This window comes from Tachypleus tridentatus, chromosome 10, assembly GCF_004210375.1.
Source record: "Tachypleus tridentatus isolate NWPU-2018 chromosome 10, ASM421037v1, whole genome shotgun sequence".
In the NCBI taxonomy this organism is placed as follows: Eukaryota; Metazoa; Arthropoda; class Merostomata; order Xiphosura; family Limulidae; genus Tachypleus; species Tachypleus tridentatus.
The window spans coordinates 187,504,258-187,524,604 of record NC_134834.1 but is presented as its reverse complement, the minus strand read 5'-3'; the positions used below and the strand labels follow the sequence as shown (position 1 = coordinate 187,524,604).

Genomic DNA, 20,347 nt, shown 5'->3' with positions numbered 1-20,347 from the left:
ATTCCAGGCGGGGAATGAAAAAAACAACAACCAAAACAACCACAGATCCATAAATCATACTGCACATAAACATAGAAACTTGCATAAAATATGGGATGTGTCCTTGTTTTTCTGTTTCTACTCGTCGTAATTTTGTCCAATAAACACAAAATCAAATGCTAAAGCAACTCAGACGAAAAACACAAGATGACGCGAAATTATATATGCATGGATTATAATTAGTACTTTGAGTTCGCTTTTAGTCAGATGAAAACTAATATTGAAAAAAAAAATAATTATAGACAAACACATCTGAAGGCCCAGCATGGCGAGTTGGTTAGGACGTTAGACTCGTATTTTGAGAGTTGCGGGTTCGAATTCCCGTTGCACCAAACCTTCTCACCTTTTAAACCGTGAGGGGCGTTATAATGTGTCGGTGAATCCCACTATTCGTTGGTAAAAGAATAGCCCAACAGTTGGCGGTGGGTGGTGATGACTAGCTGCCTTCCCTCTAGTCTTTCACTGATAAATTAGGAACGGCTAGCGTAAATTGTCCTCGTGTTGCTTTGCGCGAAATTAAAAAAAACAACACGAAAAACAACACCCATCTGTAATGTTGTACAATCTTTAAACAGTATCTAATTATCACCAACTCCTATCGCGCTTATTGCCCCTAGTGGAAAATAGCGAGGCCAGTTTAATTATTCTTTTTTGTTTTAGCACGAAGCTACGTAATGGAATTTTTACATTCTGTCTACGGCAGGAATAATGAGCATCAAACCTAGAATTCTACATACTTGTCTGTCTACGTCATCACACGTGAACAAGTTGTATCGTGTGAAATAAGCTGTATATATTCATTGTTTACCTGTCTCTGTTTTATTTCAACTCATGGACAAATAATCGGTTTCTTGCTTTAATCCCATGGTCTAAGCGGTAAGCTCGAGGGCTTAAAACGTTACATTTCAGGGTTCGATCCCTACAGGGCACCACAGAAGATAACCCGTTTTGTAGTTTTGCACTTAAATACGAAACCAGAAACTTGACGAAGCACTAAACCATTTGATTGGCGAAGTATTGAAACAGACAGAACGTCGAACCATGTTCGTAGAGAACGTTCAGTTTTCATCTGCAATATTCCAGTGATGAGAAATATCTGGTTGCAGATGTTCTATGCTCTTCATAACGTATCTGCAGAAAGTTACCATATATGTAACTTTCACCTTGTGTTGAAACAGAATTTGTGTCATCGACCTTTTCTCTTTGTAACTACTAGTATTTGTGAACTGCTTAAGTTGCAATATATATTATGTGTTTATATGTATACACACACACACGCGTGTATATAATATTACATGTTTGTCTGTGTGTATTCTGTATTGTCGACGAGGTTAACTGATACCTCTTCGCCTTATAGAATCTGTGTTTCACTACAAAACTGACTTTCACACTGCTACTAAAGTTGTTGTTTTTTAACATTTTTGTATAGTTTCAGAATAGTTTATATTAGTATTTGTATGTTCCTACCTTTTTATCTTTTGTATTCTCCGAGATATTGGTGTGCGCTTGATTTTTCCTTTACTTTCCAGGTTCATGAACTGTGCGATAACTTTTGTCAGAGATATATCAGTTGTCTTAAAGGCAAGATGCCGATAGACTTAGTGATAGAAGAAAGAGATACAAAACCCGGAGACTTGGGGGACAACAATAACAACAGTAACAGCGGAGGTGGAGGGGGCGGTAACACTAACGGGAACATCGGGGGAAGTGGTGGAAGAGGGAGTGACTCCACAGGACACAACAGTGACCATTCAACGCCCCCGGATCAGGTAAAAACTATTTCGGGGTTTATCGGACTTGTTTGAAATAATATTGTACTACAATTATTGGTAAATCAATGTTTTCCTACCACACATAAACAACAACAACAAATCTCTGGTTATTTGAGTAACGAAAACATTGTTGATTACATATAATTCTACAGATTTACGGTTGTTTGTTTAGAATTTTCCCACAAAGTTACACAAGGATTTTTTGCACATAGCCGTCCCTAATTTTAAAGTCAAAGACAAGAGGTAAGGCGGTTGGTCAACAGCTCGCATTGCCAACTCTCGGGCTCCTATTATCTGGCCATTTAGTGGGATTTGACTGTTACTATTATACAACACTTAAATGCAAAACGAATTTTGTAGCATTGGGACGCGATTAACAACCGAGTACGTCAACAACTGGTATACGCCCGGGCCAAAATATTTATATATTTTTTAATAGGTAGTTATATGGGAGATACATATTTTTTATTATGAGTGCGTGTTCTGTTATAGCAAAGCCTCATGACACTGTATCTGCTGTGTTCACCGAAAGGAATCGAACCCCTGGTTTTAGCATCTTAATTCCGAAAACTTTCCTCTGTCCAACCGAGAGACCTATTACTCCTGTATAGGTTTTTATGTAAGATTGAATATTTATGAACATTCGAATGATTTGTATATCAACTTTAAATTTGACTATTTGCTTTGCTAAGTCTTAAATCAGTGCCATTATTTTCATCACATACCAAGTTCCTGTCTATCTATCTCATTCACCACTTTTTGTTACTCGGACACGTTAAATTCGTTTCTTGGATTTCACACAAAACTACTCGACGATTATGTGAACTAGCCGGCCCTAATTTAGAAGTGGTAGACTAGAAGTAATTCAACACCATCTACTGTCTTGGACCACTCTATCGACTACTGGGATTTACCATAACATTATAATGCCTTCACTACTGGAAGGGTGACTATGTTCGGTGATGGATGCCTTAATGTCTGGTAGATCATGCCGAGCTCCGCCTAATATATGAAACTGTGTGAACGTGATGCTTTTTATTTTATTAAAAGTGTACGTACACCTTGAAGAAGATATAATACAAGATGTTGTGCACGTTATGACGTGCGACAATTTCTCTTGAGTGAGCTGGAATATACAGAAGTAAACCAGAAAATAAACAATGGAAAGAAAAAAAAATAATTCGCGTGGTACATTGGTAAATCTAAAAGGCTTATAACAGTAAGAATCAGGTTTCGATACCTGCGGTGGGCCCAACACAAGTAACCTCAAAAACAAACATAGAATAAAGTGATTGCTGGTACCAAAAGATCCAATGCGAAGCAGTTTGGATACTTTGTGAAAACACTAATGGTATTTTGTGAATCTTTTCTGCCAGTATTCAAGCACGTGGGGCGACGTCTTCAATTTTAGCTGTAACTGGATACTGCTGGTGTAGAGTGAGGTGCGAGGGTAAGTGAACAACGCCGTGAATGTGACGGCCCCGGCCATTTCCTTTTGACACTGCTCTTTGCCTGGGAGATGTTATCTCCGGGCCAAACTGCACAGGTGTAGCTAGGCCTAACTGATGGCTATGACAAGTAGATCTAATGGAGCTGAGGATAGGCGTATTTCCTATTGTATGAGATGAAGTTTGCAGTTGAGACTGCTGGGTGAAGTAAATGTTGGCATGTAGTATATAGTAAGCAGCACAAAATGATAACGTCCATGTAGTGGGACAGGGTGAGGAACTTTGTACTGAAAGTGCCCACTTCTGTACTCCCGTCAGGAAGAGCACTTAGATATGTTCTCGTTACAGTTTCGTAAAATTAAAAACGCATACAGTGTTCACAGTAAAACAAATGTACCTTTAACATCAGATAATTAAACCCAAATCATAAAACAAAACTTGTAAAAACAATTTCATTTAAAAAGTTTTCATGCAGAAACTAATTTAATTAACAACATATGTATTTCCTCTTCCGTTTGGTTTGTTTTGAATTTCGCGCAAAGCTACTCGAGGACTATCTGCGCTAGCCGTCCCTAATTTAGCAGTGTAAGACTAGAGAGAAGGCAGCTGCTCATCACCACCCACCGCCAACTCTTGGGCTACGCTTTTACCAACGAATAGTGGGATTGACGGTCCTATTATAACGCCCCCACGGCTGAAAGGACGAGCATGTTTGGTGTGACATGGATTCGAGCCCGCGACTCTCAGATTACGAGTCGAATGACTTATCCACCTGGCCATGCCGGGCCTTCCTCTTGGCTTTCTTTTTTTCACAATACAACTCTATATTCAATAATTTTTTTCACAATACAACTCTATATTCAATAATTTTTCTTCACAATACAACTCTATATTCAATAATTTTTCTTCACAATATAACTCTGTATTCAACAGTTTTTTCACAATACAACTCTGTATTCAATAAGTTTTTCACAATATAACTCTGTATTCAACAGTTTTTTCACAATAAAACTCCATATTCAACAATTTTTTCACAATACAACTCTGTATTCAACAATTTTTTCACAATATAACTCTGTATTCAACAGTTTTTTCACAATACAACTCCATATTCAATAATTTTTTCACAATACAACTCTATATTCAATAATTTTTTCACAATACAACTCTATATTCAATAATTTTTTCACAATACAACTCTGTATTCATTAATTCTCTATTTACGTTGCCAGCTAGAAACTTTCAACAAATTCGCGATTTGAAAGCCTTAAAAACATAATGACCAAATCTCTTGTTTGTCAAAAAAATTCTATAACTTTTAAGATCTGCAAATAGTAGGCATATCTTACGAGTTATAGACACCTGGAATACCAGGCTACAAAAGCGGTTTCGGATTTTCAGCTATGTATTCCAGAATTTCAGTTATTCACTGACGAGTGAGACAAATTGTAATAGGCCCGGCATGGCCAGGTGGTTAAGGTACTCGACTCGTGAACCGAGGATCGCGGGTTTGAATTCCCGTCGCATCAAACATTCCCGTCCTTTCAGCCGTGGAGGCGTTATAATGTGACGGTCAACGAGTAGCCAAAGAGTTGGCGATAGGTGGTGATGACTAGCTGCCTTCCCTCTAGTCTTACACTGCAAAATTACTGACGGCTAGCGCAGATAGCCCTCGTGTAGCTTTGCGCGAAAATTCAAAAACAAGCCAAACCAAACACTCGCTTTTTATTTCTTCTTGAATACGTCTTCCAGTATGTCAGCGGTAATTTTACGCACTTGTTAAAATTCGGGGTTTGATTTCCTGCGGTGGACAGAGCGTATGTAGCTTATTACATTGCTTGGCATCGAGAAAAAATAACATATTTGATGGCTGAAAGGCTTGAATATTCTAATAATCAAAGGAAAGAAAGAAACGTGTGTATCTATATATTTCACCATAATATTTGGCAGCTGTAATAGTGTCACGTTCTTGAGCGGAGCTGTTCGGTTTGATTTTATATCACATACTCTTCACTATTGTTCTACGCATACATTTATATACAATGTGAAGCGAGGGAAGCAGGTCTACGTGAAATTTTCTTTGCGGTAGAGCTAAACAGGCTCCCTAAGAAGACAGAAACATGGACTTCCCACGGAGACGGAACCCGATTCCTGGCCAGCGGGATGGCAGCTGGAAACGGGCTTCCCGCTAGTCGAAGTGCAGCTTCATGCACTGAGATTTAGACCTATTGCAGGGTGACCCACGTACTCTGTTCGATTTTATTTCTTTGTTTCTCTCTCTTCCTCACCCCAGAACCCTCCTCTGAATTTCTCCCAAGTTCGTATAATTCTTGGAACATTCGAAAAGTTGAGACTGCAGCGGCGCCGTTTCATCACTGACAGATTTCTGTTCAAAGCTGAAAGAGACTGGGAGGTGTGGGGGAGTGAGGGGGGGGGAGAAAAATAAAGTATATTTGGTAAAAGACGAAATTTGATGCATGTGTTGGATCAAAATACGTCTGACGAGAGCTGCAGTTAGGAAAGGTGCCAGCAGTCTTTACTACACTCGGTGGATTCCTTCTCTCAGAAGATCGGGTTACCATTCATGCTTGTACACGTTTTATTCCATGCTTTGAACGAGGAAGAACAGCCGCACGTGCTTTATTAAATGTCTTAAAAACAAACGTTATTTTAAGTATTTATCGTGCAAAGTTTAGCCGAAACAACAACAACTGTCAAGAGTTGTGTGTGCGAATCTAATTTTGTAACAGAGAACAAACACTGCACGTTCTGATCCAGCGAGATATAATTAACGTGGTGAAATAATTTAAATTAGAAGGACTGCACATGTAGCTTTCGACAACTTTGTGGGAATTAGTATCTATTCAATGTGTAGTTACTGCACTACAACTAGTCTGTTCTGTTTCTGACGATATGTTGGGAATTAGCATCTACTCAATGTGTAGTCACTGCACCATGACTAGTCTGTTCTGTTTTTGATTACGTGGTGGGAAACACTATCCACGTAGTATCAGAAGACTTTATTTACGTGCTTTACTAATCTTTTGCTAAACTATATTTCGTCATTAATTATTTTCCAGTTTGTTTGGTCTTTATTAATCCGATAAAACAGAAGAAAAACAAATCTTATGACGTCAGTAAACACAGAAACGAATTCCAAATTAAGGTCTATAAAGATTTCACTGTCAGTTTACTAACTGGCTTCGCGAATTTCACTTTTCGAGCTTGTACTTTAGTTGCGACTGAACTCTCGTTGTATCACTTCACTCCCCCCCACCCCTCCTTCCCCAATGCTTTCACCGCCCATCACTGGTGTCGAACTATTCATATACTCTGCACCCGAGCACTGCAGTTTCCGTAGCTACTGACCACGTCTTTCAGTCACCAACATCCGGATAGCTGCTATAAAAACTGCCCAACTGTATGCGGAACGGCGGTATAAGGAAATACAGGCCGCTTAGCGATGTGGATAAAGACGCCATCTCATCCTCATGAATTATGAATTTATCTTAGAGACTCAGAAATCTTTTAAGCCTGTCTTACGGCTGGTCGGAAAAGTGAAGATCCTTATCCATTACATGGGGCATTGATGAGATGGCCGTTGAATGAAGAAACAGCTGACCACACAGTGTCCAGTTCAGAACAAAATGTCGTTTTCTCTTCCCTTCCATAAATCATTGTTATACAACTTGGCAATCTCCGATCGAAGCAAGCTACTAAAAACGTAGATGGGAAATCAAATTAATATACATAATAATAATTTTATATTATTACTGGGAGTATGTAGAGAACTATCAGTGTAACAATCTAAACTGCTTATCAGGTCCTTAGTAAGAAAACTGGTTGTGCAACAATCTAAACTACTTATAAGGTCTTTAGGTCTTAACTACTTATAAGGTCGTTTTATAAGGTCTTTAAGGTAAGGACCTTCTTATAAGGTCTTAGATAATTGTCTGTGTCACAATCTAAACTGCTTATTAGCCCCTTATTGAGAGAACTGGGAGTGTAACAGTCTAAACTCCTTACTAGGCCCCTACTTAGAGAACTGGTTGTGTAACAATCTACACTGCTTACCAGGTTCTTACTTAGAGAATATGGAGTGTCACAATCTAAACTGCTTATTAGCCCCTTATTGAGAGAACTGGGAATGTAACAGTCTAAACTCCTTACTAGGCCCCTACTTAGAGAACTGGGAGTGTAACAATCTACACTGCTTACCAGGTTCTTACTTAGAGAATATGGAGTGTAACAATCTAAATTGCTTACTAGGCCTCTACTTAGGGAACTGGTTGTGTAACAATCTAAACTACTTTCTAGGTCCATACTTAAAGAATTGGTTGTGTAACAATCTAAACTGCTTACTAAATCCTTACCTAGAGAAGTGGGAGTGTAACAATCTAAACTATTTACCAGGTCCATACTTAAAGAATTGGTTGTGTAACAATCTAAACTACTTACCAGGTCCTTACTTAGAGAACTGGGTGTGTAACAGTCTAAACTACTTACCAGGTCCTTACTTATAGAACTGGGTGTGTAACAATCTAAACTACTATCCAGGTCCTTACTTATAGAACTGGGTGTGTAACAATCTAAACTACTATCCAGGTCCTTACTTATAGAACTGGGTGTGTAACAATCTAAACTACTTAGCAACTCCTTACTTATAGAACTGGGTGTATAACAATCTAAACTACTTTCCAGGTCGTTACTTATAGAAGTGGGTGTATGTTTGTTTGTTTGTTTTTGAATTTCGCACAAAGCTACTCGAGGGCTATCTGTGCTAGCCGTGCCTAATTTAGCAATGTAAGACTAGAGGGAAGGCAGCTAGTTATCACCACCCACCGCCAAATCTTGGGCTACTCTTTTACAAACGAATAGTGGGATTGACCGTCACATTATAACGCCCCCACGGCTGAAAGGGCGAGCATGTTTGGCGTGACGGGGATGCGAACACGCGACCCTCAGATTACGAGTCGCACGCCTTAACACGCTTGGCCATGCCGGGCCCCGAACTGGGTGTATAACAACTTCTTACCAGGTCCTTACTTATAGAACTGGGTGTGTAACAATCTAAACAACTTACCAGATCCTTACTTATAGAACTGGGTGTATAACAACTACTTACCAGGTCCTTACTTATAGAACTGGGTGTGTAACAATCTAAACTACTTACCAGATCCTTACTTATAGAACTGGATATGTAACAATCTAAACTACTTACCAGGTCCTTACTTATAGAACTGGATGTGTAACAATCTAAAGTGTAAGTTTTTTATTACAGTGTTTCCGATCCTACAATCCCTTATGATAATTTATTTAATACTTTTGATGCAACTGGGCAGAGAGACAGACAGATGAATAAATAGACAAATAAAGACTAGCAGACATATTTACAAATAGATAAATAGAAAGACGAACAAAGACTAGCAGATATACATAGAAGTAGATAGAAAAACACTGAGACAGAGATGTAGATCATAGAAAAAAGACTCAGACAGACGTGTAAATAGAAAGACAAATTAAAAGACAGACATACAAATACATAGACAGAATTACAGACTATTAAACTGGTAGAGAAATGGACGGACAAACAGACAGACGTAACTTAGAGAACAGTGTAGTCTATGGTTTAGTGAACTTCTTGTAATGTCAGTTGAACTGTAACGAAAACTCCATGGTTTGAGATTATATAAAGATCCACTTATAAATCTTCTTTTTTATATTTTTAGCCAACTGATTTACTTCACCAGTCTTCCTTATCGTTTAGAAACAGGCCCATATCAATGTGGATAGGCCCGGCATGGCTAAGCTTGTTAAGGCGTGCGACTCGTAATCTGAGGGTCGTGGGTTCGCATCCCCGTCGCGCCAAACATGCTCGCCCTTTCAGCCGTGGGAGCGTTATAATGTGACGCTCAATCCCACTATTCGTTGGTAAAAGAGTAGCCCAAGAGTTGGCGGTGTGTGGTGATGACTAGGTACCTTCCCTCTAGTATTACACTGCTAAATTAGGGACGGCTAGCACAGATAGCCCTCGAATAACTTTGTGCGAAATTCAAAAACACAAAAACAAATCAATGTGGAACTTTGTTATTATCCAATTGTTCATAGCAGTGGTTTTTAAACTTTTCAGTCCGCTACTACATGACTTAATCAAAACTATTTATGTAACATGTATGAAAATATTCAAACACATTGGGGGAAAATTTGGGGGAATAATAGTTTTAAGTATGTTATCCATATAAATGTAATAGTAGTGTCTGCTGTTTGTCCATATAACTACTTCGCAGGGTGTGGATGGATCTTCATCAAAATTGGTATGGAGGTTCATTTGGTCCATGCGGAGATACATATAAATTATCAGTTTTGCGATTTTTATTGGCGTTTTTTATCACTAATTTGCTCTCTGGTGGTGGTATTCACCAAATTTAGCACGAGGGTTTGTTGGGTTCGTGGGGAGATACATGCAACTTTGTGGTGTTGCATTTTGTGTTTTGCAGTTTTTGTGGGTGTTTTCTACAATTACAGAAAAGGGAAGCAACTTTTCACGTCCTAAGATAATTTTTCATTAATCACTAATTTACATAACTTCCGTCCAGTCTAAGAGTGCTCTAACCAGTTTATTAGTATGTATAATAAGCAGTTTCAGTCTTCGTATCACTCATTTTTTGGCAATTCTGAACAATAAACATCATCACTTAGCAAAAAACAAAAAAAAAAAAAACTATCAGCTTATCTTATCCTCAACTTTGTTTAATCCAAACTGAAGCTTATTTTTAGAGACTTCTATGAACATAAATAAAGTAGGACCTATATCTCTAGAATATAGCTTTATTACCTTAATATTCCGCTATTACACCTTCCTCAGGAGCTGTCGATATCCTACTATGGACAACATACAATGCGCTACAAAGTGAATAATATTTTGTGGTGAACAGGACAAACCATTATACAAGATGCATTATACTTTGTAACAGTTTCAACCATGATACAAGGTGCATAAAGTTTTGTAATGGACAGTATAAAACGCAATATAAAGTGCATTATATTTTGTAACAGAATATACAAAACGAGATATCGAAAGCCCCTGATGAAGCTGTAATAACGGAATATTGAGCTAATAAAATGGTAGCATAGCTCGTGATTTTATTTACGTATATAGAAATATTACCCGATGATGCTGCAAGGCCAATTGTCGTGTTTTTGTTGAATGCCTAATATAAATATTGATTTGTTACATTGTTTTTTTATTCTTTATTTATTATTTTGTTAACTTCCATGATGTAATAACAAAATGGTTTAATTCAGAAATGGTTCAGATTTAAAACTGACATTTTTTCTTTCATCAGAATTTTTGTACACTTGGGCCTAGGATAAGTTATTGCACACCATGACTTCACTTTAGGCTTAATTACAAAACAGTTAGTATCTTGAGCTCTCTAATCGCACTGGCATAAGTTAAATAACATTTTATTTATATCTTATTTTAATTGTTAAATGATCATGCAAGTCTCTGACATTAAGTTGTAGACAAAAGCAAAATAAATGTTACCAAGGATTTTAATGAAGTAGTGCTTCAGCTAAGCCTTACGTTACCTTTACGTATCAGGCCTAATACTTAAATTAGACTACAATAGACCTACTGTTATTGAAGTTAAGAGTCAGATAATATTTAATTTCATCTGTGCGTGATCGCGTGATGTGAAAAAGTTACAATATCAATATAATAATTGGAATATAAGAGCATTTTAAAATTTTGTATTATGTAACAATAACTAAAATCCTGAAATACTTTCCAGTTTCTTTTAGGGCACTTTTTAAAATTAGAAATAACATGTAAATATTATCAGTGTTGTATATAAAGAAATATTATGAAACAAAAATGTGATTTTTTAATTGAGTAAAATTGTTATAAGTTAATTTATAGGCTTTTAATATAGTTTTTTTTAACACCTATCATTTTTGATGGGTTCAACACTCTTATTTATGATAAAGCTTTGATGGCCTCATATTTTTCTTTTGTATATCAAAGGTAATGTATGCACTGATTTATAGTATAATTATTTCTACCTTAGCGAAGCCTCTGACTAATGTTTGAATTACATCAAAGATTTCATTATACACTTTTATCTGTTATTCTCTGGAATGATACAGCATATATTATTAACCTACACACATATACTATCGTTTATTTCAATTTGTCATCATTATAAGTTTTTGTTCTATGACATCGCATAATCCTAGTTAGCTGTATTAATTATTCGTTTAAATTTTAGTTGTGATCTATTGTAGGTAGCTTGCTTTGATCGGAAGGTAATGATAATAGTAACATCTTGTTTCTTTCTAAGACACGGGATGACTTTGAGTAATAAATTAGTGTTGTTTTTTAATATTGTCAGTTTTTATAAATTTTCTCGAGGAGGGAAAAACGAACCTTTAATTAAATCCCCCAGACAATAATGAAATAAAGAAAGGTTTTACTTTTTCAGACTTCTAGATGTTTAAATTTTAAAATAGTTTTGTAAGTTAATATAGCGTTGCGTAAATTTATTGTTGAGTCTCTGAAATTTATACAAAAACAAAACAGTATTCTCCAGTGAGATGTAAGAAACAAAAATGAGACTTTTTTTTTTATTCGTGTCTTCTGGCACAAGCAATATGGGGTATATCATGAAGATATCTGAGTGAGTGCTAAGAATTACTAATTATCACAATCACTATAGCTCACTGCTTTTAAAACACTTCACAACGTTTCTCTTTAGCCAGAAAGTGATGAATACAACGTTTGTGTTGATTCAGTCCTGACAAAACAAAGCTTTTCTTCTTTTCAAGAGTTGGCTTGTTGGCAGTGAAACCAGATGTACGTTATCAGAACATGCCCCAACAGCGATGGTTTGGTTGGGGTGACACGACCCACCAGATAGACACGCTTGGAAGATTGGGACCATTAGGCGTTATTTTTGACACATGTGCCATGTTTGCTTTGCCAATTCTTGTGTCATATAGCCTAGAATTTGAAACAAAAGGAAAGGTTAGGCTGGAAATGAGGAGAGAAAAGGATGGGGAGGGGGAAAATCTAGGAAAAGAACCTGTACTTCAAGGGGAATTTTAAATTAGCACTTTTTCATGCTAATCACACACGTATTTAAAGAACCTGTACTTCAAGGGGAGTTTCAAACTAGCACTTTTTTTATGCTAATCACACACGTATTTAAATAAGTTGTACTTCAAGGGGAGTTTCAAACTAGCACTTTTTCATGCTAATCACACACGTATTTAAACTTGGCGTTCGAAATATTACTCAAGAAGGAAAGTTGAGTGAATATATAGAAATGACAAATGGTTCTTAAACCAGTACTTTCTGCGTTTTTTATATTATTATAGCTTATTGTGACAGTATGGGGGGAGATGAAAAACATGTTATCTGTGTGTTTCACTACTTTATTCTCTTTTTGTTTTTTTGTTTTTTTCGAAAAATAAACGTTTGTATAAAATAAGCAAAGGTTTGTCCATGGAATTTATCAAACTTACTTAACAAACTAGTCGTCCCCCGATATTACAGAGGTAAGTCTATGGATTTACAACTCTAAAATCAGGGGTTCGATTCCTCTCGATGGACATAGTCCAATGTGGTTTGTTTGTTTGTTTTTGAATTTCGCACGAAGCTACTCGAGGGCTATCTGTGCTAGCCGTCCCTAATTTAGCAGTTTAAGACTAGAGGGAAGGCAGCTAGTCATCACCACCCACCGCCAACTCTTGGGATACTCTTTTACCAACGAATAGTGGGATTGACCGTCACATTATAACGCTCCCACGGCTGAATGGGTGAGCATGTTTGGCGCAACGGGGATGCGAACCCGCGACCCTCAGATTACGAGTCGCACTCCTTAACACGCTTGGCCATGCCAGGCCGCCCGATGTGGCTTTGCTAAAAGAAAACACACATACTTAAGAAACTAAAGTGATTTAACAAGATTAAATAAAATATTATAAAGTTTGTAACAGTTTTGCACACTTGATTTTGTTGTGATAGCCGTCTGTCTACTTGGCAGGAAGCGACTGGTGTGTTTTGAGTATTTCAACCAAGCATTTAGTGTGTCACATAAACACAGTGATAACAAAAATCCTGGATTTGTGGTGACTGTTGAGGCCCAGCCAACAGCAGAAACATTGGTTGCTTTTAAAATTAATAATAAAGAAACTAAAAGAGGGCTGTCGTAACCATTGGTTGCTGTGTTCGCATTGTGAATATGTAGGCTCAAAATTAAATTCGCGGTCTGTTGCCGTGAAAACGCTCTCCGCACTTTGTCAGGGGTTAATATGCACCGCTAACTCTTTGCATAATTTTGTGCATAAATTCTGAAACAAAAAGTAATGAATGTAACTTCTAACTGGATTATTCACTTATATATATATAAAAGAGAGAAATCATACGTTAGGGCTACCAGCTTTTTTTTTTTTTTTGTATCTATTGGATACAGAAAAGAGATGTTTTTTGGTTCTAGAAGTATGTTGTTCTCAAGATCCTTATATTTATCTCAAATTTTCAGTATCTGTGAGATATCAGGTAGTCAATCAGTGCCACGAAGTTAGGCGGTGAGAAACTTATATTTTAATAATCTACGTGTTTGTCAACCACGCTTGTTTTGTTGTTGTCGATTCTTACCAATAAATTGAAAGAATATACTAAACTTAGATAACGTGTTCTAATCAAAAGGACTTTGGTTAAAGGTATTTGATGTAACTATTGTTATTTGAACAGCGTATTAGGCTTAACATGATATCTGATATCTCTGTTTTTTAGGGCATACTGATTACTGAAACAGGTGTTGGTGATAAGCCGTTCTTGATAGTTAAATTTTATCATTACACATTATCGCATGCGTTAAGCCTAAAGCAAAACAACCCAAATGAAAGGTGAATTATTTCCCTCTATAGTAATAATAAACTTTGTTACAGCAAATCTCGACATTTAGTTAAACTGCTTCATTTATTTATTCATGTTACACCCGAGAGAACTACTGAATAAAACTCATAATATTGATTCAGATTTCTTTAATTCTGTCTGTAAGGTCTCATTCAAATACCTAACATTTTTCTATTTTCTATAAGTATTACCAGGTGATAATAGGAAGTGATTATTTAACTTAACAGAGAATAAAGATAATTCATCTTGTAGCATATTAACAGTTATTACAGGAGTATTTGGCGTTTTTGTTTAACATTATGATATGTGAAAGACATAATAAAAACCACACCTATGATGAACTACTTATAAAAGAACGTACCTGGATCACATCTATAATGAACTACTGATGAAGTAACTTACCTGGATCACACATATAATGAACTACTTATGAAATAATTTATCTCCATCACACCTCTAATGAGCTAGTAATGGTGTAATTTATTTGAATCACTTATAATGAACTACTTATGGAGTCACTTATTTCTATCACATCTATAATGAATTAGTAATGGTGTAATTTATTTGAATCACTTATAATGAACTACTTATGGAGTCACTTATTTCTATCACATCTATAATGAATTAGTAATGGTGTAATTTATTTGAATCACTTATAATGAACTACTTATGGAGTCACTTATTTCCATCACATCTGTAATGAACTAGTAATAGTGTAATTTATTTGAATCACTTTTTATGAACTACTTATGGAGTCACTTATTTCCATCACATCTGTAATGAACTAGTAATAGTGCAATTTATCTGGATCATATCTATAATGAACTACTTATGGAGTCACTTATTTCCATCACATCTGTAATGAACTAGTAATAGTGTAATTTATCTGGATCATATCTATAATGAACTACTTATGGAGTCACTTATTTCCATCACATCTGTAATGAACTAGTAATAGTGTAATTTATCTGGATCATATCTATAATGAACTACTTATGGAGTCACTTATTTTCATCACATCTATAATGAATTAGTAATGGTGTAATTTATTTGAATCACTTATAATGAACTACTTATGGAGTCACTTATTTCCATCACATCTGTAATGAACTAGTAATAGTGTAATTTATTTGAATCACTTATAATGAACTACTTATGGAGTCACTTATTTCCATCACATCTGTAATGAACTAGTAATAGTGTAATTTATCTGGATCATATCTATAATGAACTACTTATGGAGTCAGTTATTTCCATCACATCTATAATGAATTAGTAATAGTGTAATTTATCTGGATCACATCTATAATGAACTAGAAATGGAGTAACATTCTCGTGAATACACTCTCTTTTTTTGATGAAGTTTCGATAAAAGACTGGATCAGGTGAGGCTTACTGTTAATTGAAATGTACAAGGTTCGAGCCCATGAACTATGGCTGAACAAGAGCCTTACTTTTAGGTGTGGGTACGTTATGCTATTGATAGTCGATATTCGGTTAAGAGTAGCTTTTAGGTAACAGCTACTGCTGAATGTTTGCCCTACCTGTTGTCAGCAGTTCTAAATTAGGGACGGCTGTGTCTGTTCCTTGGAGTCTCTGACGTGGCCGTTTAAGGCTCACGTGTCACACAAAGTGCCGGTCAGGTAGAAATTAATAAATACCAATACCTTACAAAGACAACTTGTATAAAGAAAAATAGATATAAAGATAATATCAGTAAACTTCCATACCAAAAATGTTATTTTATTTAAAATAACGACACACTTTATATATAAAATAAAATATATATTATTTGAATATAAACATTTAGGTAATTAAAAAAGTTATTGTTTTTTAGCTCTCAAGCTTTCAGCTGAGGGAAACTTACAGACACATATAAACTTTTCACTTAAGCTTCAATATTTTTATCAATAATTTATTGTTCGATGGATTCAGTCAGTAATAGAATAAAAAATGTTTTTCTTGTGTCACATTATTTTGTTGTTGGTATCCTCACTAATTTGTGTTCATAATTTATTCGACACATCTAAATAGGCTTCGAGAACCTGTATCGATAGCAGAGTATTAAAACATAAGACACTTCAAGTGTGGACAATATCTCTTCTTACTCCTGTCGACTTTCCTTTTTCTTCTTATTTTTTACTTTATCTGAGTATGAAATAACTGGAATTTCCTGGTGAGGGCGCTACGATCGGGATGAGACTGTGTAGTTGCATTTGGAGTTACAATCCACTTTGAGCTTCGACGTTTAAAACATCTAGCTCAAGATGGCCTCTCTATTTTAAGCCTGAGTTATACAGAAAATTCACATTAAAGAATTTTAACATAAAAATAGCTTCAGTGTGAGAAATCGTTTTTTTAGTATTATTGTTGTTTTTTGTCCAGTTAAAGGTTTTATGCTTCCATTAGGCAATATAATACAAAATACAAATCAATTAATGCGAAATTGACAAAGAACACAAAAACGAAATTTGTTCGTTTTATATATAATCTCAAATTTCTTTTATGGAGATACATCAGAATATTCCTAAATCACTGGTTTCCGGAATGACCTTCCCTTTCCCTTGTTGACCATTCTAGGTTCAGTACTGATAACAAATGTTGGGCTGGATCGGGCGGCAAGTGTTAAATTAGTCTTACACATTTCAACTTTGGTCTTATGCATTTAGGTGTTCATACATTGGTTCTATTACATGTATTTGCCTCTAGCCTGGAAGTACTAAGCGAAGAATTAATTGAGCGAAACAGATTTTACAAATTTGTATACTGTATGAAAGTTAAGCGGTTGGTTATCCTTCCAAATGACATGGGTGTTTATTAGTTTCTGATTTCCTTCTTTCGAAAGTATGGTTTCAATTTCTAGTCACAATATTTACTACTCACCCATCCATTTATTTGGTATATAAGTTGAGTTCTGGAAGTATGAATCAAATAGAGATATTTAGTCATCTGTTTTATTCATCTTATCCTTCTGTCTATCAGTAAGGTCTTTAAACTTCACCCTACTACAAGTAAACGAAACATGGTCACGTGTCATAACTAGTTTAAGCATATAGCAATCTATTGAAGTCTTGCAGGTCAGCTGACTCGTCTGAACATGTTATTCAAAAATCTTAGGCCTAAAAAAGTGTTTTCTACTAAGAGGGATGTAATGTGAACTTTGATCCTGATAATAGGATGTGGTTTTTTATTTTATTTTTTATGTTCGATAACCTGTTGTCACGAGCTTCACCAAGTAGTTCTTCCAGCAAACTAAGTTTCCGAGTGGGCGTAGTGAACTTTCCACTACAAAGAAATGATATGAAATTACAAACCACTTTACAAGATATCAATACGTCGTTCCAAATTATTTTCACTACCGTAACTATGAAATCCTGGTTGCGCTACCGTTCGCTGTTCTTACGCTAGGTGTCCGTAGCTACGATTTTACCACTTGACAGCACCATTGTTTCTCATTGAACTGTACAAGCAATTGAACAAGAACTTCTCTTTAATGTCAACTTCTACAGCTTTCTTTTTTCATTCAGACTCTTTGAAATTAACGTCGGGAAATTGGTAGTAAAGTTTTCATGGCGCATTCATAACGGCTGTGGATAAGTTTGAATGATTTCACGCTGCTTTTAAAGCTAATAAAACATGTGTAACGTTATACAGAGTCTCGGATGACCTGGTACTACTGTCATCGGTTTGCACGTGCACGTATATATGTATATAATATATATAGCACATAAAAAACCACTATTTTATATAGTACAGTTAACCATACGTGTATCTGAGTGTTGTATAAATTTCTTAATTTATTTATGAATGATTATTAATGTATAGGATGAGTATCTTATGGTGAACTCAATAAAAAAGAATGTGAAAGATAAAACCTTAGTTTTATGTTCTAAAAAACATACATGTATCATCCCCGTTATGAGCCTGCATCGATATCTGTCACTTTCGTTTGTGGTTTATCCTACCGATGTGAAGATATCAAAACAAACCTAATGAAGTGACTGTGACTTAGTGTTGTTTGTGGTTATCTTACACGTGTGAATATATCAAAACAAACTTAATGAAGTGATTGTGACTTAGTGTTGTTTGTGGTTATCTTACACGTGTGAATATATCAAAACAAACCTAATGAAGTGACTGTGACTTAGTGTTGTTTGTGGTTATCTTACACGTGTGAATATATCAAAACAAACTTAATGAAGTGATTGTGACTTAGTGTTGTTTGTGGTTATCTTACACGTGTGAATATATCAAAACAAACCTAATGAAGTGACTGTGACTTAGTGTTGTTTGTGGTTATCTTACACGTGTGAATATATCAAAACAAACTTAATGAAGTGATTGTGACTTAGTGTTGTTTGTGGTTATCTTACACGTGTGAATATATCAAAACAAACTTAACGAAGTGATTGTGACTTAGTGTTGTTTGTGGTTATCCTACACGTGTGAATATATCAAAACAAACCTAATGAAGTGACTGTAACTTAGTGTTGTTTGTGGTTATCCTACACGTGTGAATATATCAAAACAAACCTAATGAAGGGATTGTGACTTAGTTTTGTTTGTGATTATCTTACACGTGTGAATATATCAAAACAAACTTAATGAAGTGATTGTGACTTAGTGTTGTTTGTAGTTATCCTACACGTGTGAATATATCAAAACAAACTTAATGAAGTGATTGTGACTTAGTGTTGTTTGTGGTTATCCTACACGTGTGAATATATCAAAACAAATCTAATTAAGTGATTGTAACTTAGTGTTGCTTGTGGTTTATCTTACTTGTATGAATATATCTAAACAAACTAATGAAGTGACTGTGACTTAGTGTTATTTGTGGCTTTTCTACCTGTGTGAATATATCTAAAACTAATGAAGTGACTGTGATTAAGTGCTGTTTGGGGTTTATTTTAAGAGTGTGAATATATTTAAACAAACTTTATGGAATGACTGTGACTTGATTTGTTTGTGATTTATCTCACTTGTGGGAACGTATCTCAACAAATCTTAAGAAGTGCTGTATGTGGTTTAGTTTATTAAACTAGAATCTGTTTATCAAACCCTTCTCTCAGAACTCCAGTTTAAAATATCACAACACACGAAGATTTAGTTGAAACAACAGTTGTACACTCGTTTAGGATAAATTACGCTTTTTTCGTTGGCGGAGCACCACATTAATTAGTATATGACATCACTACTTTCACCAGGATACCTCCGCTGTGTGAAGGATCCATGCATTTATTTACTACTAGGGAAAGTAAAGGATGTATTTCGAATAATTAGGATATGTTTCTGACACATTTTGAATTCTTTGATGTCGATTTAATACGTGGTGTTTAAAATGCCAAACACTTTGAATCTGCTCAACTCGCATTTTAATACACTTACTCGAAATCCGTTACTCACAATAGATTGTAAAACAGTTTATTAAAGTTGCATTTCCAATCATTTTAGCATGATTTTCCAGTAGTAATCATTTTTTAACAGTCGCCTTAGTAACAAAAACAATGCAATTAGAATATTTTAGTAACCATGAAATTTTCGAATGATTCCTAGAAGCTCTTCTCAACGTTTAAATATACATTCTGAACTTTTTATTTTTTAAATTAGGGCTACATATGGCCTAGTAGCTGGCGTACTCGAATTAAAATTTGAGGATTCATGGTTCGTGTATCACTAGCAAAAGAAACCTTTGCTCTTTGCGGTTATGGAAACGTGGATGTATTACATAAGAGTAACAGTCAAATTCGATCAGAGAACATTATTAGTCTAAGACTAATAGTCGATGATATTGACTAGCTGTGTTTGTTCTATAGTCTGTCAGTTAAATTAGAGACCACTATGCACAGATAGTCCTTTATAGGTGGGCCTGGCATGACCAGGTGGTTAAGACACTCGACTCATAATCTGATGGTCGGTGGTTCGAATCCCCGTCACACCAAACATGCTTGCTCCTTCAGCCGTGGGGACCTTATAAAGTTACGGTCAATCACACTATTCGTTGGTAAAAGAGTAGCCCAAGAGTTGGCGGTGGGTGGTGATGACTAGCTGCCTTCCTTCTAGTTTTACACTGCAAAATTAGGGACGGCTATCGTGTAGCTTTGTGCAAAATTCAAAACAAACCAAACCTTTATAGGTATGCAAAACAATTATTAAGAAAAAAC

The 20,347-nt window shown here is 35.7% G+C and overlaps 1 protein-coding gene across 1 annotated transcript in view; it reads left to right on the top strand.

Annotated features, from left to right (window-relative positions):
* LOC143231156 (homeobox protein Meis1-like) overlaps window positions 1–20,347 on the top strand; it is a 216,157-nt gene that overhangs the window by 22,351 nt on the left and 173,459 nt on the right. Inside the window, exon 5 of the mRNA XM_076465812.1 lies at window positions 1,569–1,808. Coding sequence (XP_076321927.1) covers window positions 1,569–1,808 — 240 coding nt within the window. The remainder of the gene's footprint in view (window positions 1–1,568; window positions 1,809–20,347) is intronic.